We start from the raw sequence: 26,583 nt of genomic DNA on the forward strand, positions 1-26,583 counted from the left end.
CAGTGAGATACCTCTACACACCTATGAGAATGGCTGAAATTAAAAAGGCTAACCTACCAAGTGCTAGTGAGGATACAGAGGAAGTGGAACACTCACACACTTCTAATGGGAATGTAAAATGGGCCCACCACTTTGGAAAACAGTTTGGCAATTTCTTGAACAATAAATGTACACCTACCACACGATTCAGCTATTCTACTTCTAGGTATTACCCAAGAGAGATGAAAGTATATGTCTACTTTTACATGAATATGCATAGCAACTTTATTTGTAAGAACCAAAAGCTGTAAACAATGCAAATGTCCATCAACAGGTGAATGAATAAACCAGTTATGGCATATCTATACAATAAAATCCTCTCAGAAAAATAAAGAATAAATTGTTGATACACACAATAACATGGATTAATCATAAAATAATGAGAGAAAAAAGCAAGACAAAAATGAGTACAAACTCTCGACACAGAGAGAGAAGACAGAAACACCCATCTCCCAGTCTGCCCCTTAAAGAGATATATTTGCATCCTTTAAAAACTTTTGCCTGAGGGTCTGGCTTCACATCAACCTGAATCTAGGTACTGACTGAAACCCTCCTTTTTGGGACACTGACAGATCTTGGCATACCCTCAACTACTAGAAGCCACTAAAAATAAAGTAGGCTGCTTGGACAATCACAAAAGTTTGAGAGACAACCAAGAGTTAGGGCAAGGTTGAACGATAAGGTTCATCTCCTACACGAGGCCACTCCTTCAAGACTGGGAGAGGTGGCTGTGTTATCTAATGCATAGAAACCAACACAGAGAGTCAAGGAAAATGCAGAAACAGAGGAATACATTCCATATGAAAGAACAAGATAAAACCTCAGAAAAATGAGTACAAACTATATGTTTCCACTGATATAAAATTCTGGAAAATGCAGACTAACCTCTAAAGACAGAAGACAAATCAGTGGTTGCCTGTGGGTAGAGGTGGGGGACAGGTGGAGTGATTATAAAGGGGTGCAAGGAAGCTTTTGGGAGTGACGGATATGTTCATTATCTTGATTATGATAATTGCACATGTGTATGCGTATGTCAAAACCTACCAAGTTGTACACTTCACAACAATTGTACAACAATTTTATAGCAAATTATTATGTCAATTATACCCCAGTAAAGCTTTTTACAAATAATAATTGTTCATTTTTAAACAAACTAAATTAAAAGACAAAAAGGATAAGCCAGGACAATGTCATAAATTAATTTTTTCCTAGTACAGTTATGAACAAATAGTATGCACTTACATAATACAATGAACACATAAGTTTAATTTAAGAGGGGTTTTTTGCTATTTTCCCTATCAATACATTTGGAAGACAAAATGTCTGAATTCTTCTAAAATTTCCCCATGTTCTAAATAACATATAAGCAATCTTATTACTTTTTCAAAGGAGGTACCAAAACAGATTTCAAATGTTTCCAAAAGATAGTCAAACCAAGACAAAAATAAGGAGGAAAATAAAATTAGGAATTCAGTGTGCAAGAACAAACTAAGTAGCATCTCAAACTATCGAGAAGGGAAATAAAGCCTTACCAGAAAAACTTTTCCTAAGCATAATTTATAAGGGCAGCTCATATTTTATCTCAGGATTTTTACCTAGTAGTCTCAAGACTTATTCTTCTAAATCTTGCTACCTTTCCCAAATGATTTTTTAAGATCATGAGTGGACAGTGAATTTAAATATTAGTCCTAAGATAATGAGGTAGCTGCTCATATTTGGAAAGTACTCCAAAGTCGGTCAGAATTTTAAGAAGGCTTTCAAAAGACTCAAAGGTGAGAAATGATTCAGAATGTTTTAATTTTTTTTCAAACAAGATTTATAGGCCTAACCAGTAGGGTTGTTACATGCTATGAAATCTCATCAGTATACTCATCAAGGAAAAAAAATCTCTATATATTTTCCTGTGTCCAAAGAGTTTATGAGAAGACTACTAATATAGTAACTGCTTTCTAATTGATCTCTCGAGTTTTATGCATTTAACTCTACTAGGGGTCCTCCAGGTTCGAAGCCAGGTTTGCCAGCCAGGCATAGTGGAAAAAACACACAGATTCTTGTCCTGATCAGCCATTACAAGATGTTTCAAACTAGGTAAGTGAGTTCAACTCTCTATAATTCTTCATTGAAAATGGGTGGATTAGTCTAGAAATTTCTCATGTTGCCATCATTTCATGACTATGTCTAACAAGACAGTATGATTTCAGCACCATGGACAGTCACAAGTAGGAAAAGGAGAAAAGAAAAGCCAATAGTGTTGTTTTAAAAGTTGTCATAGGGGCCAGCCCCATGGCTTCGCGGTTAAGTGCACGCCCTCCGCTACTGGCAGCCCGGGTTCGGATCCCCAGCGCGCACTGACGCACCGCTTGTCCCGCCATGCTGAGGCGGCGTCCCACATACAGCAACTAGAAGGATGTGCAACTATGGCACAACTATCTACTGGGGCTTTGGGGAGAAAAAGGGAAAAAAAAGGAGGAGGATTGGCAATAGATGTTAGCTTAGGGCCAGTCTTCCTCAGCAAAAAGAGGAGGATTGGTATAGATGTTAGCTCAGGGCTGATCTTCCTCAAAAAAAAAAAAAATTTAAAAAGTTGTCATAGCGGACATTGTTAATATTTCAAGTTAATGTGGTGTTTACAATAAAAAGGAAATTTTTCCATTTTCCTTTTTTGTGGCCACCTTTCAAAATGATGAACATCTTGGAATATAGCAGAAACAACTTGCCTTGTGAAGAAAATCTCTGTATTTATTGTGTAAGTGTTTCAATTAATAGTGATTGAAGATTTATACAGAAAATGCCTCAAAATATTTAAATGAACACACAAAAAATTACCAAAAAAGTGAAATAAAAGTATATTAAATTTTATGCTTCTGTGCTCTTCAATTCAATGATACTAGTAACTTATAAAGAATGAACAGTCTCAACTGTATCAACTAAAAATGTCAGACACATACAAATACTTTTAATCAATTTAAATGACATTAAAGTTGCTATCATAATATATCCTAGAATTTACAACCAATGTCATCCTAAAATATTTTAAGGTTCAGTGCCTTCCGCAAAGAAGCGCAAATCACATTATGTGATACTAACATCCCTTCCTAACCACTGTCAATATTTGAAAGCAAATGAAGTCAGGTTAATACGAAAGTCAAATCTGCAAGCTTTCAAGGCCAAAGAGAAAAGGGAAAGGAGTCAATCAAAAAAGTACCTTATATCCTTAAGCATGAACGCTCACAGAGTAGAATGTTTTTCAAGTTTCCTTGGTGATGGGAGAAGAGGAAGATCTATGGAAAAGGTATGGTGTGGTTCTATGCATTTATTCATTCATATATTAATTCTACAAGTCTGCTATTTGGGAAACATTGCTATGTGCTGGGGATACAACAGTGAAGAAATAAACACAGTTCTTCTCACTGTCCAATACTGAGCTCTTTTCTAGGACAGTAACTCCACATTTGTTGCAGTGTGGAATGAAGAGAGTGAATCTAGAGATAGCAAGAAAGCTTGCTGGACCTCTTCTGAGGAACAGCTTTCTACTCTCACAGTTTAGAAGGGAAATATTAAAAAAGAGTTAGCTGTGCATTTTCGCAAGTGGGAGTTTTCTCTGGTCATTACCATTTTAGAAGGAAGAAAAGAAGAAGGAAAAAGAGATAGACATATGAATACAGAGACTCCACCTACTCACAAATATGGCCCAATCTGAGTCCTGCAACCTGTCAGATTTGTATTCCTCCACTTTGGGGTCAAATGAGGAAGACAACTAATTTGACAGGATGAGTAATAAAGGAGCATTGAGTACTCACCCTAGAGGACCATGGGGTAACTTTCTTTTTAACTTTCTTTTAGGAAGAAATGTCATTATCAGTATATAATTTTTACATCTGGGTAAGCATATAGGGTTGACCACTATCTTTCCAACAGATCTGTTTCTCTGAAAGCTCCACCATTCAAAAGATAATGAAGCCAATCTCGATATTAAAAAAACAAGAACCAATTTACAATGTTTTAAAGGGAACAGCATATATCTGCATTACACAGAGGCAAAATTGATAGTTCAAAATTCTAAAACATGCAAGTCATAGAGTAATGTGCAGCATTATCCAGGAAAGCAGAATTAGAGCACAGACCACCTGAGCGCATTACAAAAGTGCACAGAAAACTAACACATCTAGCTGGTGTGAGGCATTGTTTTTATGGATCAGTATCAAAGCACACGACGGAAGCCAATAAACAGCTTTTATTTATTAATTCCAAGAAAACTGATGATGTTTCATAGTAAAATTGATTTAAATCATCCTGTTATTGATTTATTTACCTAAACAGTTTCACTTTTTAATTTATTGAAAAGATAGTATTAAATTGACAATCCAATTTTTCTATATGTAAACCTAAATAGAAAAAAAAATTGTAAGCACATTCACACACAATATATAGCAAAGTAATACTCCCAATGTGTGAGCCATCTAGCCTAGCAACTATGAACTAGATAAAACAACAGATTAGACAAAACTCCCTTTCTTATTCCTGAAATACTACAAGAACACCTATTGTGATTTCATTTATCTATTTGTCAAATATTTACTAAGTAATTATCATGTTCCTTGCCCACCATGTAAAGAGGCAGAAGAGACTATGAAAGAAACGTAAGTTTTCACCCTTGACTTCAGGGTCTTATACTTTGATTGAAGGGATTATCTTGTAGGTCCTCCTAACAGTTGACTTAAGCAGAAAAAAAAATTTTTTTTTGTGAGGAAGATCAGCCCTGAGCTAACATCTGCCAATCCTCCTCTTTTTTTTCTTTTTTTTTTCCTGAGGAAGATTGGTCCTGGGCTAACATCCATGCCCATCTTCCTCCACTTTATATGGGACATCACCACAGCATGGCTTGCCAAGTGGTGTGTCGGAGTGGTGTGTCGGTGCGCGCCGGGATCCAAACCGGCGAACCCCAGGCCACCGCAGCCGAACGCGCGCACTTAACCGCTTGCGCCACCGGGCCGGCCCCTAAGCAGAAAATTTTATCGTTTATTTTTCAATTTCGATATAATCTCTACCCCATACCCCTTGTATTAGGTTGTTATTATCTTAAGGGCAGAAGCATTGACACCTTCCATGCAACGACCAATCCAATTCTTAGGGTACACACACCACATACATGATAGAAAATCAAATATTTTTCTTGTATGAAACAGGGATGAGAGACCGGTTCCCCCAAAACTCTTCTAATAATGAAATATATTCAGGGATTAGGATTGTTTTATGAGCATTTTTATAATTTATCACTCAGCACAAGTATAAATCATTTTCTGAAACTAAAAGTACTATTCAGCAAAAAATTCCCTTATGAATAAACAAATTCTAAAACAGTGTTAATATCTTCATAACATTGTTCTATTTGGCTAAACTGATGTGACAGATGAATTATCTCAAACTGAAATTCCTCACTTGCACTTAATTTCCTGTTTAAAAACAAATCAAAACTCACAGCACCGCGCTCAAGCACATTTCTAGTTCATTGCAAGCTGACCCACTGAAGTCAAATCCATGTATTTTGCTTAATGGAAACTAAATTTTACTGTTTTCCACAATTTGGAGCACTAAAACAACCATTGGCCTTAGCATCACAAGACATGGTTCAAGACCCAGCTTTGCCACATACTAATCATCTGACCTTGGGCAACTCATCTAACTTCTTGGCGATTCAGATTCCTCACCTGCAAGTTAAGAAGTTGAGATGCAAGGCATTCAGCATCCCACTCCATCTCTAAAGGCTCTACTCTATTAAGACACTGGCATTTACTGAAGCACTAACAATATCCTCATTCAACCCAAATGAATTTCCATTTCACCACAAATCACAACCCACACAAGCCACATCACTATATATCATTCTTGTGAATTCATCCACTTTTACATGAATATGTAATGAGGCACACAGCATTTTTATGAATTGGCAGAATTTTTTACAAACCAGTAATTCAGACGGTCACTTTGATCTTTCAAAAGGAAGTTGCTATTGTTCCTCTATCATTCAGGGTTCTAGTAGGAAACAGGTAAATATTCAAATTGGGTAATTTAAGGAAAGTTCAGTCAAATTTTGACCATTTACAAGGATGCAAGAAGGGTGTAAGAAACACCACGAGGCATGGTACAATATCTGGAGCTGGTAACGTGTCCAATTATCCCCCCTAAAGTAGTAAGAGAAGGGATAGTTACAGAAAGCTGGACACAGGCTGGGTGGACCTGTGTCCACCCTGAGGACCACCTTACAGGAGCTGCAATCTTAGGTAGAGGGACACAGCCAGCTCAAGGTGATCTTGCAAGTAGGGAGTAGGGGTAATAAACGTCTTGGCCTACAATCTCCACTCCTGCCAGTTTCTGACCAATGCTTCCCATTGGCCAAACCCAATTAGAAGCTGAGGCCAAGAGAACCCTGTCGATGTATTTCACACAGGTTGGCTTCCTAGAGTACAGAGTAGAGAAAGGTCAAGAACAGGAGGTGCAAAGGGAAATATCTAACATAATCCTCTTCTCTCTAAGTAGGCTAGATTCTCAAAGAGTTATACTGCTCCCACCCCCCACTTGGCTTGAAGCTTCTTTAATGGTGTTATGAGTCCAAACTACTTGTCTAAGGAGTTCATGTAATGTGCTGGATCCCTTCCAAATTGTAACTATGTATTTAATGTTCAAATAATGTTTATTCTAACACCAAGAACCTGTTAGAACTCTCTAATGTAGTCATCTGGGATAATTTTAGATCTCAACAGGTTTTCACAAAGAATGTAAGCAAACCAATTGCTTAAATTGGAAGAAACGTCAATGTTAGTAAAAATCGATTTTCTATACTCCCTCTCTCTAATTAGTTGCTTTGGACATCAATGAGTTGCACAAAAAGAGCCACAATGATTTCTCTGATTAAGTAGCTCCAGCAAACCAGAAAAGTTGGAGCACAGGATTATTAACTCTTTGATAGGCTATACATGTAAAGCCAAGCTGAGCTGTAGACAATATTGAAATGCTCCAGGGGATAGCAGAATAAAAGCGGATAACAGGAGGAGGGGCTTCAAAAGGAGGACTTAATTTAAACCTCTGGTCTAGAAAAGACAAAAAGCATATTCATCAATGTAGAAAGAAAAATACTGCTAATTGGATACTTGCTACCACGTGCCAGGCACTACACTAAGTGCTTTCACATCATATCTCATGTATTCTGCATGACCACCTAGTGAGATATTTTTATTTAGAGCATTTTACATATGAGGAAAGTAACTTGCCTAAGGCACTACAAAACAAAATCAGAAAATCCAATAAAGAGGCATAGTTTTAAAAAGGTTTTACATGTGGTGTGACCTCAGACATAATCCCATTTTTTTTTTTTTTTTTTTACCATTTTTAATCACTGCTTGTGTCTCGGAAAGTGGTAAGACATAAATGACAACTTATTCTGCCTATTTATAGTATCAATCTGGAAAAGCAGAATTTCTTCTGAAATTGACTCCTTCTCTTGGAAAATATTTTAAATGGTTGTCACAGCACTTGGATGCATTCTGGGAAAAGAGTTAGCCAGTGAAATCTTTTCCCTCGAATAGGCAGAGTGGTTTCCTACCAGACCTCAGCTCAGAATTGTCCTCTGGTTTTGTGCTTAGAAATCAAGCCACTTCAAACTTGGGGCAGACTACGTCTTGTTCCTTTTGTAATCCTTACAGTACCACGTACACAAACAGGACACATAATTGGGATTAAATAAATACTTGTTCAGTGAGTAATCAGCATAGCACGGTATGTGATAGGCAAGGGACTTCAGAAGGAAAAGTAAATAATCGTTTATTTACCCAGAAAAAAAATAATCAGACCAATCTTTTATCACCACTAGTGCTACGGCATCTCATTAGTTTTTCATGTGGACCACAGACAAAGCATATAGCAGGTGCCTTCTCTTGGGCCTTTCCCACTCCCATCACACGTCCCCTCAATATCCACCTCACCTCCAAAAACTTAATACAGGAAGAAGCAGGCTAAAATGCAAATCAAGCCCAACAATGAAGTGGAAAATTTAAAAAATAAAAAGAAGAAAGATAACATCTAATGTTAATTATGTGCCAGGCATAGTGCTTAACATTTACATATATTTTCTCATCTAATCCTCATAATAACATTGTCCTCGTTTTACAGATGAAGACACAGAAGCTTAGAGAAGTTACGTAACTTGCCTATGGTCACACGATAATAAGTTATAAGTGACAGAGTAGAGATTTAGCTTAAATTCTAGAAGATAATCATTGAAGAGCAGCTTTTAGTGTCACTGAAGACACAGGGCGTAGGAAGTGGCACGCCTTTGCCTTGGTGATGGTGGAGTCATTATGGAGATGACTAACGTCTGTGAGACGTGGGTGCTTCCTTACACTAGTGAGGGCATCACAGTTGACACCTAGCTTGCCCTCGAAAGAGTGGCGGAACTTGGGAATAGAAGACCTAGAGCTGAAGTCCCAGCTCCATTGCTTTCTGGCTGTGGTTATGGGACATTCACTTTATCTTCTGAATTGCAGCTTCTAAATCTGTCAAACGGGGATGATAATGCTTTAAAAGCTGTTTAAGAGGCTCAGTCAAAGTCCTTCAAAATCTATACAGCACTGTGCCACGGAATTTGTTGATTATTCTCTTCTACTGAAAATTCTCTCAGCCACCAGCAGGACAGGAGACCCCATAACATAAAATCCTGGGCAATCACCTCAACATGCTGTACCTTAGGAATGGTTTGTTTGGAGAGAAAAATCTAATTGTTCTCTATCATTCACAGCTTGGGGGCTCTTCGTCCAGTGACAGAACTCGTAGCAAGAGATGGGGATGGCTAGAGATGGCAGGTGGGATTGATGCTAATTTTGTGGAACAAAGAAGGACTGGGAAATGATTTTGGAAACAGATCATCAAAGCTGCTCCCATTTGTCACCATGTTCATCTGCAAGGCCAGAAATGGGAAAGACCTTTACCAACAATGGAATTTTTCATTTAAATAATAATAATATTTTATGGTATTTAGGTATACCCTATTTATTCCAAACTGTATTTTGAGGTAAGATACCTTATATTTTTTTTGTACCACTTTTTGATTTTCAAAGAATTTCATATTAATGATTTCAACTGATGGTGTTTTTATAGTACTATCTTCTTAATTCTATTAAGGAGGACGACGTATAGAAAAAGGTGATAAATTATTTTTAATATCTGCAAAGCTGCTGGACAATTTTACATCCAAGCTATTTTCCAATAGCTAATATTTCTTAATTCTCTGTTCCTTTGTGTTTCCATCTGTAAATAGAGCAAAATAACCTCCTACTGTTTCTCCATTTCTAATAAAATTATGTATGTAAGGTGTTTTGGTAAATTCTTAACTGTTATTATTGTCTACTATCCATCAAGTGTGGGCATATCTCTTAGTCATTCTAACACACAGCAATTCCAAATCAAAGATGCAAGCCAAGGTAAGCCAAGGGAAGTCCCCCTGTTTATCTAGGAAGTATCCACACATGAGGGAAGTCCACACGACGTGCAGAGAGAGGGTGCTGCATTAACTAGGAACCCCAGAGGGTCCGCCCAGCTGCTTGGACATCCAAACCTGGCACTGAGCAAACGGACTCCTAAAAAATCACAGTAGGCATCGGGGTACTCACCCAGCCATCTGACTCACTCACAGCATCTGGGCACGAGAAAATTTCATTTCCCAAATCCCTCTTCCTTGCCCCCATCTTCCCCAGCCACTCATACAAACAATCTGGACAGTCCATAAGGTAGAAGATAATTTTAGGGGCTTCCCCAGGGCCTGGCTGGATGCTTTCCAATCATTTCTTGATGGCCTGTGAAATCAGACGCACTATTTCTTTATACATGAGAAAAAATGAAATCAGTTTCTATTTGCAGAATGAGATGGAAAAAATGAAAATCGCACACAGCTATGTCACAGATTCTTAGAAAGAACCTCCCTAAGCTGGAGGAGAGGACGGAGGCAAAAGAGAAACTCAAAAAAAGGGAAGTTCAATTTGTTAACCCCTGAGAAGAACTCGTGCACTTGGCCGCAAGTACACAAGCACATTTAAGGTTTTAGAGCAAAGTTAGTAAATAAGACCAGTGAGACTTCTGGATTCATTTTAACCACTGATCATGATGAGGTTACTCATCATAGCCATTCCAGGGGCAAATCATTAGGTGTTTGCTTGTCTTTCTATCTGTGTGTGGCTCTGTGTGCATCTCTCCTCTCCCACACCACCCCACTTTCTCTTAGCAGACACAAAACACATTTTAACACGTATGAAATTTGGTTAAAATGAACATGAAGAATAAACTTATTGGGCCAAAAAAATGGCTTGGGGGGTTAGATTTCACAAAAGGCCTACACTGATTCAAGAATGGAATAGGAAAGAGGAAATGGACAAGATTATATGGACCAATATTATGTACCCAAATGTGGTTACAAATGAAGTCACCTTATCACTTGCACCCAAATTTTACTAGGCACGTAACCACACCCCACCCTGAGAACACTCTGAGAAAGATTCTCTTCTAAGGATCCCTTCTTCCTTTGGTTTCAGTAGGTGTCCTCTGGGGGAAATTATGTCATGTGAGCTCTCAAGTCCGTAGAGCCATTGGATCACACTGGCTCCAGGTTGCCCACATGTATATGCTGTCCTACAGCAAACTACCCATTACTGCTCCGTCCAGGCTACCAGTGCTTCCCTTATTTGAAAAGGTTCCCTCCTCTGAGTTCTGCTCTCTGAAATGGCCCTAAACAGGGTTGCTTTGGTCATTATATTTCAAGCTCTTCTTTCTAGGCTCAGGGGACAGAAGGAAAGGGCAGAGAGTTCAAACAATAGCCACTATATGTTTCTGCAATCTACAATCCTACAATCTCAGACCCTCTTTCTGAGTCTGGCCCAGCAGTCCCCCCTTGCCATTTGCCTTCAGTCACTGATATTTGCATGCTCCTCCCCCCATGTAGATAGAATTTCATTCATAGACCTAGTGCAAGTTTAGTTCTCAGAAAGTGTTTATTCCCTAAGTAAATTTCTGGATACAAATTGATTCCAGGGGTTACTGCACACAGGTTAAAGCTCTAGTTGTAAATTATGACTGCTTCATATTTCCTTCTCTACCTTTCAAATAGAGGCATTTCTATCCTTTACCATTCATACCATTCCTAACGCTCCATTTGCCAGCAGTTCCTGCATGCTCAGGATGTCAAGTATACACCTTATGTCTCTGTCCTCTTCATTACAGTATCGGTAATGGCAACACTTTATAAAGGACTTTCACATTTATTACCACACTAGAGCCTCACATCATTTCTTTGAGTAAAGCAAATCGAAGATTGACACTTTCATTTTGGAGCTATGAAAATTGACACTCAAGAGAGGTAAGGAGATTTCCCCAAGAGCATTCAGCCAGTAAGGAAATGAGCTCGGAATTCAGATCTTAAGACTCCTGGTGCAGGTTCCTTGCAATCATGATGCTGCCACTCTTTAGTTTTCAGCCCCATGTGCCTTTCTGTAAGCATCCTCACTTGACTTCCAGCCAAGTTCAAATAATCTCCATGAAAGTAAATTCCCACGCTTTTAGGGCATCCAACAGAGTTTTCAGGGAAGCAAGGCATCATTACTCCCTCTTTCCCACTAGAAATATGATAAGGAAGCCCACTGGGTAAGTGTTCTTTGGAGTAAATTAATTTTGGAATAATCTAACCTGACTTCCAGCCAGAATTTCCCACCAACAGCGGGGAACATAAAAGTCTGATGATAAAATCTTGACTTACAGCATGGATTTGCTTCACTTGACCTATTTTGAGGATACATGTTTGCAAACCAATTGAAAAACAAAAAATACTCTGTGTTTAATTATGTTGCGATCTATGGTTGAATTTCATTTAAATTAATGACACTTACAATTGGCACATTTTTCAAGTACTGCTTCTGCCCCAGTTGTGTATAAAAGTACATTATCATCATTTGTACAACTGTAGCCTAAATTAGCCTCATTATACATCCCAGAGATTAGGGGACAAGTCACTAAAGGACAGTGGCTGTCACATTTCTATGACATACAATTAAATATATCCAGAAATAAATTAGTTCCCAGATTTTGGTAAAACAGCATATGGCACGTTTTCAAAATTAATAAGCACTGATTAAGCACCTATGTTGTGCTCAGCACTGTGGAGAATTTAGAAAAGTGTAAGATATGTTCTAAGATAGTCAAAGAAAAGAGATAACTCAGAGTATTGGGATCAAGTAAAAATATATAATATAACAATCATTATTATTATATATTTTTTGTCAATTACTACATGCCAGACACTATGCTAAGTATTTTATTTGAACTATCTTATTCAATCCTTAAAACAAATCAGTGAGATAGCTACTATCATTACCCCAATTTTACAGAAAATAAAAGTGAGACATGAAGTAATTTAGTAAGGTCACACAGCTAAGAAGTAGGGGAGCCAGGATTGGAAGCCAAGTGTCTGATTCTGCAGCCTGTGTACTCTTAGGTTCTCTGCTATATTTGAGGAAGGCTTCATGAAGGGCTGGGTCTTTACTATGGCCCTGAAGATTGGTAGCATTTAGTTAGGAAGAATAAAAAGAATGAGGATAGGTCATCTTATTACAGGATAGACAAATAGCATAAACAACGGCACAGGGGCAAGAACTTGTATTTGACATGTGAGGATCCCTGAAGAGAATCAATAGCAGGAAGCAAAGTCGTCTGGGCAGAGTAAGACACTTCAGTGAATACCTTAGAAATAACCTGGGCAGAACTTAGAGACTTGAGCCTTTGGAAATAGACAGTCATGTAGACGCTCATGTAAGAAAGTCACAATGGAAAGGCACTGTGGTGTACAGCACCATATTCAGGAAATGCAGAAAGCAGGGGGACTTCAGGGAAGCAAACCAATTAGTAGCTTATTGTGAAATCCCCTACAGAGCCTACGGCTCCTTGTCCATAGTACATACTCAATAAATATTTGTCAGATCAGTGGCTGAAGACTAGGAATCAAAAGAAAGGTATAAATCCAAGACAGAATCTGCAGGGGTCACTGACAGATTGTTCATGAAGAAAAAAGGAAAAAAAAGAAAGCAAAAATAGCACCAAAATGCTACTCTAGGTAAAAAGAAGACGTGTGGTGCTTTTGGCTGACAGAGTTAGAAAGAAGTGGGTTTCAGGTGGGTGCAAGGAGGATGACAAGACCTCCACTTTGGCTTGAAAATGTAGAGGTTTGAAAGGGACATAGATATATTATCTATGTTAATACATTATAGTATTTGGAGAAATAGGCCTAGAATACATTTAAGACTCTCCAAGGGTGGAAAGTACAGTCCTTACTCATCACAAAATTCAAAGAAATAAAAATTGTCATTTTATTTATGGGTCACTTCAGTAGGCAACTCTAAGTAGGTAGAATCTTCCTAATATAAATGTCACTACTGGACCTACTGTATTTTATCAAAGATTTGCAAAATAAAGAAATTCATAATATATAGGAACACCACTGCAAATTTAAAAGAGCTAAGCAAAAGGAAATAAATCAAAGAGTTAAGCTCCTATCCCTGCTCCCTATGACATGCAGCCAGCACTGGCCACTTGACAGATATGAAACACCAGCCTTTCCATATCAAAATAGAAAAAGAAAAAAATCATGTACCGGTTTCTCAGCAAGAAGCCATTAGACAGATGTAATCATAATGGGACCAAATATTCCTATAAATGAAATGTGTGCATTTAGGACCACATGCAGAGTTTAAAAGCAGCTAACACAAAAGGTAAGTAGAGTTGCCCTGTGTGTATACAATGGCTCAGATGTGGTAGAGCAATCCAATTGGCCCTCAAACAAACTGAATTGTGAATTTACAAGACAAACTCAGTATCCATTAGCTTAGAATTCAAATGACCCTCATAGAAAGCCCAGCTGTGGCAACAGGAGCCATTACTCTCAAAGGAAACTTCTCCCTTACGATCATCCACCAACGTCCAATCACTGAAGCTACAGCCATACTCATCCAAGTTATTTGCTTTCAAAACAGCCTGACCACATGGATCATTCTTTAGATGCTTGAAACCATCAGAATGACCGAGTGGATGAGAATGTGCAAGATTCATTTAAACAAAGGAGCTCACTGTAATGGACAAAATCAAGATCTTTACCATGCAAATTAGATGGAAAAGACTGCTTGAAAGTATACCTTCCTTCAGGAGAGAAGGGATGAGGTCAATTAAAATATAAAACTGGGAACATTCATAAAATGTAGCCTGGGGAGTCAATCCAACCAGTGGCGCACATCTGTAGTTAGTGGATGCAAAGACAGAAATAAACTGAAATTTGAGTACAGTGTTCAAAATAAAAAACCATGTCATAAAATATGCTCAGGTAACAAGCCAAACCCTTTACCCAATTTAGAGGCAGGATATTTATCAAAAGTTTTTGATGTGTTAGGTATTTGAAAATATTTTCTTCCCAAAAAACAACGTTATGCATGGTTATTGGCTTCCCCAGATGGACCACAAAGATTTCCTAATGTATAGTGTAATAATGTGCAAGCAAGGGGCCAGCCCGGTGGCATAACGGTTAAGTTCCTGTGCTCCGCTTTGGTGGCCTGGGGTTCGTGGGCTCGGATCCCGGGCACAGACCTACACACCACTCATCAAGCCATGCTGTGGTGGCATCCCATACAAAAAATAGAGGAAGATTGGCACAGATGTTAGCTCAGGGCTAATCTTCCTCAAGCAAAAAAAGAGGAAGATTGGGGGCCAGCCTGGTGGTGTAGTGGTTAAGGCACATATTCTACTTCGGCAGCCGGAGGTTTGCCGGTTTGAATCCTGGGTGTGGACCTACTCACCGCTCATCAAGCCATGCTGAGGCGGCATCCCATATAGAAGAGGGACAACTCTACAACTACGATACACAACTATGTACTGAGGCTTTGGTGAGAAAAAAGAAAAAAGAGGAAGATTGGCAATAGATGTTAGCTCAGGGCCAGTCTTCCTCACCAAAATAATAATAATAATAATAATGATAATAATGTGTAAGTATAGTCCTGGGATAATGAGGTAATACAAATTGTTCTGTAAAAATAGAATCTTACCATCCTATACAGCAGCGCTTTTCAAATTCTGAGTCACAACTCATGAAATCAATTCAGTGGGTCTTTCCCAGTTTAATTCTTAATAGAATGGAAGACATGGAATAGAAAGGAAAGAAAAGAATTACAAAGATCAGAGGAGATCCCCTGTCACAAGGAAAAGTATTATTCTTGAAACTTAATTTCAGTGTTATAGGTATAAATAGCTATGTGCATTCAGGATTACAATGTAAAAACATATTTCTTACTGTAGATCACGGTCAAAACAGTTTGAATGTGTCTTAGCAAGGCTTCCATGGAGCACCTAGCACCAAGTCAGCATTTAATAACATTCATCAAATGAATGAATGATTGAATGAACTGGGGAACAAATGAAGAATAAATAAATAGCATGCCAGTAATACACTTCTCTGAGTCGTGGCCCTGACAGTTGCAGTGGAAAGTTTGCTCACTCCAGAATTTCCATACTAGTGAGGCAGTGGGAACAGACAGTTGCCCAGCTGCAGTTCCCTATAGGTGGCTCCCTTGGCCTGGGACAGGATCTCTGACACAGGAGGAGTTATAAAGAGGGAAGGATGAGGACAAGGCTTCCACAGTTGAGTGGGATTGGACTCTGGGAGCTGGGTTCTGAGGGGAGGAGGGGGAAGGTAAGATAGGGTTGCCAGATTTAGCAAATAAAAATACAGGGTGCTAGTTAAATTTGAATTTCAGATAAACAACAAATAATTTAAAAGCAAAGTAAATCATGAACCTTCAGGGTTGGAAGATCAATTTGATCTATCAGACATTTATTTGATACAAAACTATGTGCAAAATACTCTGCTAAGTGCTGTGGAAGGAAAAAATATTTAGTTCTTGTGGCTGAAGAGTTCAGACACACACAGTCAAGGACTTCAGCAATTACCATGTATTGAGTACTATTCTAAGTACTTTCCAGGCATCAACTCATTTAACCCTCACCGCCCTGCATTCAGCACTACTATTATCCCCATCGAAGACAGAAAACTGAAACATAGAAATGTTATAAGAGAAAGATGTCCAAAGTCTCATACGGAAACAAACACAAATAATATTCAGTGGGCCTGTGGTAGAGAGCTGGATATTGTCCAAGGAGGTGGATTTGGAGGTGTGATTTGAGCGGAAACTTGAAGAAAGAGGAAACATCAATAGGTGACATTAGAGGAAGAATATTCCAGGCAGAGGAACAGCTTGGAGGTGAGAGGACATGATCAAGAAATGGGAGTAGAGCCAGCCCTGATGGTCTAGTGGTTAAAGTTCTGTGGTCTCACCGCTTTGGCAGCCCAGGTGCATTTCCCACTCACAGAACCACACCACCCGTCTGTCAGTTGCCATGCGCTGGTGGCAGCTCACAAAGAAGAACTAGAAGGACTTACAACTAGGATATACAACCATGCACTGGGGCTTTGGGGAGAAAAAAAAAAAGAGGAAGATTGGCAACAGATGTTAGCTTAGGGTGAATCCTTCCCTGCAAAATAAATAAGTAAATGAAATAAAATAAAGAAATGGGAGTAGACTAAAGTTGCTGGAATACCAGGATTATAGTAGGAGGAAGGACAGACTGGACAAGAAAATTAGATAGCTACCACACTATCGAGGGGACCTGCATACCCTGCTGAGTTGGTATGCAGTGGTGAACTACCAAAGAGTTTGGGGTATATAAATGGGCACTGTGTTGAGATGGGCTATTAAGGAAGATGACTTTGGAAACAGTCCAAAAGACAGAGTGGATGAGACAGAGATCAGAAGCCAGGAAAAGATCAGGTAAGTCAATGCAGCTAGCTGGCAAAGCACTGCCGAATCAGAGTCCAGTATTTACCTCCCAGATCAGACTCTTAGTAGGTGAGTGACCTTGGACAATTCATGTAATGACTCTGAGCCTTGGCTTCCTTACTTCTAAAACAGGGATGACAACACAATTTACCTCATAATGTTATTGGGGAATAAAACAGGACAACATGCAGGAAATGCTCCGTAAATGGGAACTGTCTGCAAAGGGTCATGGCGATTAAACTTGAATCTTTCCCTTAACAATTCCTCTGAGTCCAATCAGCCTTTGATTGAACATTTCCAGGAGTAAGGTACTCATGCCCTCCCAATGGTAACATAGTGAAGGTGAAAGAATGAAAGAATATGAAAGAAGGGGGGTTTACCTTTCCTACTTCCAAAGAGAAAGGGTATATCTAGGAATGAAGCTGAGGTAGAAAACAGAAAACAAAACAAAACATTAAATACCAAGTAACTGGGCCGGCCCCGTGGCTTGGTGGTTAAGTGCGCACGCTCCGATGCTGGTGGCCCAGGATCGGATCCCAGGCGCGCACCAAAGCACCACCTCTCCGTCCATCCTGAGGCCGAGTCCCACATACAGCAACCAGAAGGATGTGCAGCTATGACATACAACCGTCTACTGGGGCTTTGGGGGGAAAAAATAAATAAATAAAATCTTCAAACAGGCAACTATCAAAAGAAAAATTTCCAAAAAAAAAAAAAAATACCAAGTAACCATAGTTGAGGGAGGTAGGTGAACTCTGAGATCCTCACGCTAGCACATACAATGAGAGTGACCCTAAGCGAATTACTTAAACTCTCTAAACCTTAATTTTCTCATCTGTAAAACATAGCTGTTAGCACCTATATCATGAAGCCATTGGGAGGATAGCTGAGATCATGTATATTATGCCCTTAGAGCAACATCTGGCTCAGAGCAGGCAATAAACGATAGTTATTATGTATTATGTATAAATTAAAATAAAGCTATAGTTGCTGTTAGGCAACAATACTGGTAAAGACAGAAAATAGGATGTGGAAATAAGTAGAATATACATGAGGTGTGAAAATTGTAGAGACCACATCTATGAACAGTGGCATGGAACTGGACATCCCTTTCCTGTGGAGCCAGATGTGTTCTGCCCAATGGATGTGGCTCCTGAAAGGTGACCCACCAGGTTAGATGATGAAGGATGGCAGGATTAAAAACGCAGGTTTGTAGACTGAGGGAAGAGGGGCCTGGAAGGAGAAAAGGCAATCCCCTCTGACTGTATAATTCCCCTGTCACTTGCAGCCCTGGAACTAGATACCATCACTAACTATCACTAAGGCACAATGCAAAGCAACACTGAGGCTGGAGGTGGGGAGCAGGTTCATAATACGTCAGAGCTTAAAGGGGAAGGAATGGATGCCAGGACCAGACACTCATCCATCTAAGCATACAGGACACATATAAGTAGGGTCTGTAGGTCTAAATACCACCTAACTGTGTGCTTAGAATGTCCTACCTTTCTAGACATCAGAACACACAGCAAGCCCACTCTTTCTGCAGGAGCTCTGCCTTGGTATGGCACAAACATTATTCCAAAAATCTAGCCCAGTGCTCAGGGCACTGCCATGGCTGGGGTAAACTTATTATCCTTTGCTTTTTTTCCTTGAAATTTTAAAATTGTTTCTCAGATACTTGGTTTGTAAACTTAAATACTTTAGGAAGAAAAAGGAAAGGAAAGGCTAACAAAACGATCATGAAGACACTCTGTTTCAAACCCACGCCGTCTGTCCTTAGCCTCTGAAGATGACACAGCAGGGCAGGAAGAGGAGCTGCTTTTCAACCACTGTGACTTTTTGCCCCTGTGTTCCCCGTAACCTGTCACCCAACCTCCCTTGTCAGACAACGGCAAACACATAAGAGGTCCTGTCAGGATTCAGCACTCTTCTAGGCAGAATCTCCTCTGTGCAAACCTAATTGGCCTCTGTAGGAAGAAACAACATCCCTGGCTGCCTCCTAACCAAAATGAAACCAAAGGCCATTCTCTGCGAAAATATCCATCTCTTCCCTTGATCTCCCTGAAACCAAAGGTAACCTCCAAAGTCTGAATTAGAGCATTTTCTGGAAAGGCAAAGCTGCCTAGAATTTTCTCATGTCCTGGTACTTTCATTTTTAGGGAATGAATATTTATAAAAGTTTAAGAATATCTTTCTCACACATTTCTCTCCCTCCCAGACGTAGAGCTCAACAACTCTTCATTTTTGAGTAAGAGTGTGCTGAAGAGGTGACTGCCTGAGAAGAAGCATCCTCCAAGCATATTTCTGACTCAGTTATTCATCTCTTTGGCACAATTTTCCCCCATAAGCAGGAAAGGGATGATCACTTAACTCCTCCAGCAACACTGATTAAAAGTAATACCTGGGTGGTGTTTTTGGTTGGTTCAGCCACACTGAATCAATCCTTTGCAGAAAGAAGGAGAGCGCAGATGCTACAGTAGCTCCTGCCTCTAGAGGGGTAGAAAATAACACAGAGCAAGAAGCAGGGAGTTACCAAGGACTGAGGGAATTCCCTCTCCTGCAGCTCTTCAAAGACAAAACCGCCACTCATTTTCTTAACTGTCTAAATACGTCTCTGACTAGTTTTTAAGGCCCCCTCCAACCAGCAGTGATTCAGAGCCAATTATTCTAAGAAATCAAGGTGGGGCACCTATCGGCTAGAGGATAAAACAGGCAGGAATATACAACCAGAAGGTAGTACACACAACCAAAATCAATTGACATGGGTTTTGGTAATTTAAGAACAAAAATCCAAATACAAGTGAAGAGAAAATCAAAGAGAAAAACAATTTTAAAGGAGTATCTCAGGTCTCTGGAATGACCCCCAAATGCTGCCTAACATTTACGTCACAGAGAAGCAAATGGGCAGAGATGTTACATGCCAAAGGAGACAGCTAATTTTAGCTGCAGGCCTGGAAAACTCTACTTTTCCAGCTCTTCATTATTTCTTAGATTTCAGGCTACCACGTGCCCAGGCATTTCACTCTGGTCTCTCCCAGTCTGCTCCTGTTTTCCCAGTTCCTCTTCACAGCCTACTATTGGGATCTCCCTGCTTAGAAACTGATTTGTCACAAAGCAGAGATTATGGGATTGGGCAATCTGAGCTCCAAAATCAAAGGAATATGACCATAGGGACTCAGAAGGGAGGAACTCCTACAGTTGCCAAAGGTGAGAAGAGACTCATAGCAGCCAGGGAAGAGCCTAAGAGTTTGAATCCACAAGAGTTGCCTTGCTGAGGACAAGCTCGTGCATCCATGAGAGAAGAGACCAAGTTCTGCTCTCTCAGGCCAGTCAGGAAACTGCAGACAGAGAGGGCTGGGGCAGCTCCTGGAGTAGCCCTGAGGCTGCAGGGAAAGTTGTCAGGCCATAGGACTGAGCGAGGAGTGCCCTCAAGCACACACTGCGCACTGGTTCACCTGGCCACGGCCACAGCCCTCTGGTCCGGGTCTAGCTGTCAGGCTGTTGGGGGAGGGCAAGTAGACAGAGACAAAGGACACACTCTGTTCCCACTGTAGCTGCAAGTGGGGGACTGTGCACAGTGTGAAGCTATGCCTATTGAGTGGCCAATATAGGTTTCCTATAAAACAGTTGATGTCACCATTTCCCCTAGGAGACCAAGCCAGACAGCCTTCTCATAAATGACTCCTTGCAGAAATGCTTACAGCAGCATGATTGCCACCTCAGGCAGGTGTGAGCAATTAGATGTACCTGCCTTCAGAATTGCGACTTGTTCACCTGATTTGGCAATCCCATTTAACCCTTCTCATCCCCAATGTATCTCACTCACAGAAGAAGAAATGAGTTAACTTCAATGGAGTTTGCGGCGTGCTGGAGGTTGGGGGAAGGGAGCAGCTGAAGGAGGCAGGAAGGTAGAAACCTTCTGACCTAAGACATTCCTGTTAATTATTTTTTCAGATAAAAAAGAAAAAGGAAGAAATCAAGTAAGCAGTAAAGAGGGACTGCAGAAGACTGCTCATTTTCAGACATTCCTGGTATTTTAGGTAAAGAGCAACTCGCAAAACTCGTCCAGATTGACAGAACGTGTTCCCCTGTCAACTAGGAAGAAAAAAAAGATGCACTGAGGTCCATGGAGGCAAGAATTCAGGCTCCCGGGCTTCCGGTCTCCTCCTCGCCATCCTCTCCCTGCCCCACCCCAGACATGCAGGAGGAACCCAGGCAAACGAGCCTGCACACTTGTCAACTCCTGGGGACCGCAGGGCCCCGGTCAGGGGTCGCCAGCCACCGCAGACAGCCGTGGCTGCAGGGACACACCCTCCACCTACCTCAAACATGGGAGAGGCGCCCTTGCTCGGCAACGTGCAGCCCAGGAGCTCGGCGAGAAACTTTGCCATATACGAGCAGTGAGGCAGGGTCCCTCCCGAAGCGCTGGATCCGTCCTTCGCCTGCGCACGAGCCCGAGCGGCGAGGTCTTGCCCGCAGCTCGCAGGCCAACGCGGGCCGTGGCTCGGGGCTGCCCCGCGGCGGCCGGGGCCCGGGGGCGGCGGGCCGGCGGGGCGACCGCGCCTGCTGCCCGGCCGCGGTAGCCCGGGGGTGCGAGGTGCGCGCAGCCCGGTCCGCCGACCGAGCCTCCCGCGCCGCGGGAGCCGGGGCGCCGCCGTCCGCGCTAGCCTTTCCCGCTGAATGTCACTATTACCATAGTAAAGGGAAGGGCCCCGCCGAGGGGGTGGCGGGAGGGCCAACGGCGCCGCAGGACGGGCGGTGCGCGCGGGCAAGGGCAGCCGGCGGGCAGAGCGCCGTGGCGCAGCCACCCGCCCGACCCAGCCCTGGGCACGGACACTCCAGCGACCCCGCTCGGCTGGAGCCGAGGCCTTACGCTCCGCGGGAGAGGGGGAGGTGAAGGCGGGGCAGGGTCTGCTTATGGGGCCGGCCAGGATGACCCACTTCCCCAGTTTCCTCCTCCGCGCTAATGGGAGTGTAAAAGGCGGCTGCCTCGGCCCACCGACTGACCTCGGCGAGATACTGCTGCAAGGCGGGAGCTGCCCAGAAGGGCTCCCCCACCTGCCTGCGCCAGCCCCACCCTCCCTTTGGGAAAGGGAAAAGGCTCCTGGAGCCTGGGAGGAACTCGCACTCCTGTTCTCACATTAACCCTGTTGTTAAATGGGGCAGGCACAGGTAAGCCCCAGAAGGGGAGAGGAGGCTTTGTAGGCACCGGGGCTGGGCCAGATAGGCCGCACAGTCACAGCTCCCTCCCTGGCCTTGGCTGGCGGGAGGGGGACAGGGGACCGGCGAAGGATGCGCGCGTGGCCAGCAGACTGATACAGACAGCGTGACCCTGTTTTTCCTTCCAAACCTATAAGGCTTGTCTTTTAATGAGGGAGATACTTTTAGGACACAAGGTCAATGTTATATACTTATTTTGCATCCCTATAGCTGTACATCTCAAACTTCAGTGTGCAAAATAATAACCTGGAGAGCCTGTTTAAAACCAGAGGTCTGAATCAGTGTTTCTGATTCAAGAGGTTTGGGGCAACCTCAGGAACTGCTTTTTTATCAGGCACCTCAGGAGATTCTGATGCAGGTGGTGCCCAGGCTGAACTTCTTGAGAAACATTGCTCTACCTTGTCAAATCCAGAGGTCAGCGTATAGAAGAACTATAAAAGCATTAGATTGGTAACAGACAGAGACCCTAGAGAAGGTTTTGTCAAATCACCTGATTTTATATGCAAGGAAACAGAACTAGAAAAGTTCATATTACTTCATCAAGTCACATTGTGTTAGAGATACTCTAGTCACACGGGAGCACTATGAATGCTTGTTTGACTGGATGAACAGAAGATGGATAGTTGGATGGATGGTGATGAATAGCTGGGTCCAGATCTCCTGATTCTCATTCCAGAATTCTAGCTGGTATAGCAAAATCACTGTGAATTTAGGGAATAAAATGGGAAGGAAAGGTTTTAAACTAGATTAGTTTGAATATATCAAGTCAATGCTTCTCAAACTTTTTCAGTCAAATATTTTTCACAGAAGAGATTATCAAAAACATAAAGTTTCTTTGAAATCTCTGGTTTTATCTTTTGCATTCTAGCCTATGAAATATTCAGGTTTCTTATAATATAAAAAGATCTACCCTCATGAGTAAAACTAATGCTCCAAGTATGTTATCTTTATCCCATGGTTTCCAGAAACCCCTGCCACAGCACCAGGTAACCCCCAGCAGCAAAACTGAGAAATGTGGCAGCCTCTGGGCTACACTAAAAAGAGAAGAGAAGGGAAACTAAGATGCAATAAGTACCTACAAATGTCTTACGCACTGTGTTGCTGACTTAGAACATGGGATCTAGGGGCAGACTACCTCAATTGAAATCCTACTTCTGATATTTAATAGATGTGAGACTTCAGGCAAGTGTATTTACTTCTCTGTGCTTCAGTTTCCTCATGTGCCAAATGGGCATAATAATAAAGGTACCCACTGCATACAGTTTGTATTCATTTTCTATTGCTGTCACACCTTAGCGTCTTAAAATAACACCCATTTATTATCTCACAGTTCTGTGGGTTAGAAGTCTGTCCAGCTCAACTGGGTTCTTGGCTTAGGATCTTACAAGGCTAAAACCAAGATGCCAGCCAGCGAGGCTCTTATCTGGAGGCTCTGGGAAGAATCCACTTCTAAACTCAATCAAGTTGTTGGCAGAATCCAGTTCCTTGCAGCTGTAGGTCTGAGGTCCTTTTTTGTCAAGGTTGGTTGTCAGCAAGAGACCTGTCCTCTGCTCCTAGATGTTGCCCAGTCTCCTTCTCATGGAGACCCCTTCCATCTTCAAAGCAGCAACCGTGTTGAGTCCTTCTCATGCTTCAAATCTCTCTGACTTCCTCTTTTGCCAACAGCCAGAGGAAAACTTTTGCTTTTAAGGGGCTCATGTGATTATATGATTATAATATCCAGACCCACCTGGTTAATCCTCATATCCTAAGGTCAACTGATTAGTTGCCTTCATTACATCTTCAAAGACCCTTTTGCCACATAATGTGACATAATTACAGAAGTAAGACCAGGGGTGAAGGCCATGATAAATATCTAGAATCCAGCTTACCACATGATTATTTTGAGGAATAAGTAAATGCATGCATTTTACACATTTAGAACAGTGTTTTATTTTGTAATACTTATGATAAGAACTCAATAAAGGTTAGCTATTATTTTTTTCTGCCATTTGATTGTCATCACACCTCTGTATTATTTTAAAGGTGAGAAACTGAGAACCAAAAAGATTGTCCAACACCACACAGTGAATTAGTGGCAGAGCCAGGAATCAAACCTAGGAGAGCCAGCAATCAAGTCTTTGCTTTTGCTATTACATGATACTGCATCACTGACAGCTGGCCAAAGGAGAGAGAACGTTCATTTGGGGCAGTGCAACTTGAGAAGGAGTGCAGCAATACTGAGAAGAAGGAATATTTACAGATAGTCACTTGCCGTATGAGTAATTTATGGTTTAGCTGTGAGGAAGGCTGTACTAAATACAATTGAAATAAGAAAGTCTTTAACTGAACCTGGTGGTTTTTTCTGAGCAGAGGTATTTTCTTGTGATGATATTCATCTTAAGAGCCCATACATTCACGTGCAATCTAGACTCATTCCTTTGATGAGCTCTTCCTCTCCACGCCTCCTCCCCTCTGCCATCTTGCATCTTGTAGTGTCAACAGGAAATAAACCTTTCTGAAGGGCAGCCACGCACTGACCCTGCCTGGATAGCAAGAGCATTGCCCAGACCTTCTCCAGGGTCTGCCTAGGCCTGAATCACTACCACACCTGTTTCCTGCTGTCTACCTAGCTGGTACAGCAAGCACAGAGACTCGGGACAAAAAAAAAGAAAGCAAAGCAAACAAATCAATAAATTCTCTTATCATCTCTGGTCCCCCTCTACCTAGGACCTTGATCACAGATTATTCACTAGGAAGGTTGTTCACACTCTTTGACCCAGTATTTCCATTTCGACAATTTATCCTAATAACCAGAGAATCACTCAAAGATGATTACATTTAAAATTGTTTCATGCCCACAGAGGCAAGTGAGTGTCTGTTTTACTGACACAGTAACCACCAAGGTTAAAAGAGCAGGACTGGAGTCAGGCTGCCTGGCATCGAATCCTGGCTCTGCCATGTACCAGCTGGGTGATCTTGGGCAAGTCACTTCCGTTCTCTAAGCCTCCGTTTCCTTATCTGGAAAATAGGGAATAATAACGATACCTGCCTCATAAGAATTTAATTAGTTAATATTATTATATTATACTAACTTCTTAGAATGATTATTATACTAATGTATATTCATATAATTAATATGCTAATACTAACAAAGTACCTGGTCCATAGTAAGTAATAAACGTTAACTATTAGGAGGATTATGATTAATGATATATCCTCGACTCCTGGCCCAGAGCCTGGCACACAGGACTCAATGAAAACTGATTGACTAGATGGATGGAGGGACAAACAAATGAGCAAAGACACTTGTTGCATCATTATAAAGCCAAACTTCGTAAACCATCTAAAGTCCAACAACAGGAGATTGGTTTGATATTTTATGGTTCATGAATAGAGTCAGCCTTAAGTATGTTTTAAAAGAATATTTATTGACCTCGAAAATGTCCTTTATGGATGTTGGTGGGAGACAGCACACAGTACACGTAGCATGGGCTGACTCTGCAAATGTTTACATGTATACACAGGAGGAAAATGAAAGGAAATACACTAAAAGGCAAGAATAGTTCTCCCAGGGTGAAAGAATAATGGGTTATTTTCATTTTCTTCTTTACATACTCCTGAATTTTCTATTCTTTGCAGTGAACCTGAGCACAACACCAATTCTAATACTTTTTTTTTTTTTAAGATCCCATCATTAAGAACCCGGACATTGCAAAAAAAGGTTATCAAGTTAATCTTAACTGATTTAAGATCTTATCCCTCTAATAAAACACTTAGAATGGACCAATTAACATAGCTAAATGTACCACACTGAAATTCTCCTTAAGGGATCTCTGTTTGTGAAGAAGCTCTACTAAATATCATCCAAAATTCTATTTTAAAGACACTCACCTTTACTGTAAGAGCTAACAGTCTCATTATCAACAATAACCATGACCTTGGGGATGGCAAAGTCATAAGAAGCAAATATAATCTATTTTTAAAACTCACCTATTTTCTCTTATTTAGTTTAGAAGCTAATGCAGAAGTTGACGAATACATCTCTGGAAATGATCATTTGCCCAGAATGAGTAATAATTTACGCCTGCCAAGCCATAAAGAACACTGCTTTCATTTCCCCTGCTTCCTTCGTGGCTCTCAGAGAGAGTCAGTGTTGCAGTTACTGTAAATACTGTACTTACTATGGTCAGAAAATAGAGCAGTCTGATTAATCAGCTATTCCAACTAATTATCGTCTCTGCAACACATGAATTACCACTTTTCAAAAAATTAGGCTGTCATAAATTGCAATTAACACTGAAACTCTACTGAAGGTTTCATAATTCTTTGATGATTCCGAAGGCACTTCAGTGTCTCTCGGGGTGTCAGGTTCACCAGCATAAAAATCATTTATCCCGGTAGGACCGAGAGGGGAGACGCTGGGTAATAGGAATTT

The 26,583-nt window shown here is 41.1% G+C and overlaps 1 protein-coding gene across 4 annotated transcripts in view; it reads right to left on the minus strand.

The window, feature by feature from the left end:
• The window catches only part of RASGEF1B (RasGEF domain family member 1B), a 563,361-nt gene that overhangs the window by 504,931 nt on the left and 31,847 nt on the right, over nucleotides 1–26,583 (minus strand). Inside the window, exon 1 of one of the 4 annotated variants that reach the window (XM_058547361.1) lies at nucleotides 21,269–21,515. The exons of 2 other annotated variants lie outside the window; for them this stretch is intronic. In XM_058547361.1, coding sequence (XP_058403344.1) covers nucleotides 21,269–21,337 — 69 coding nt within the window. In that variant the 5' untranslated portion in view covers nucleotides 21,338–21,515. Of the gene's footprint in view, nucleotides 1–21,268; nucleotides 21,516–26,583 lie in introns of those variants that run through there. One more of the 4 variants, XM_058547357.1, reaches the window with a different exon arrangement.

Source organism: Diceros bicornis, chromosome 8 (genome assembly GCF_020826845.1).
Source record: "Diceros bicornis minor isolate mBicDic1 chromosome 8, mDicBic1.mat.cur, whole genome shotgun sequence".
Lineage (NCBI taxonomy): Eukaryota > Metazoa > Chordata > Mammalia > Perissodactyla > Rhinocerotidae > Diceros > Diceros bicornis.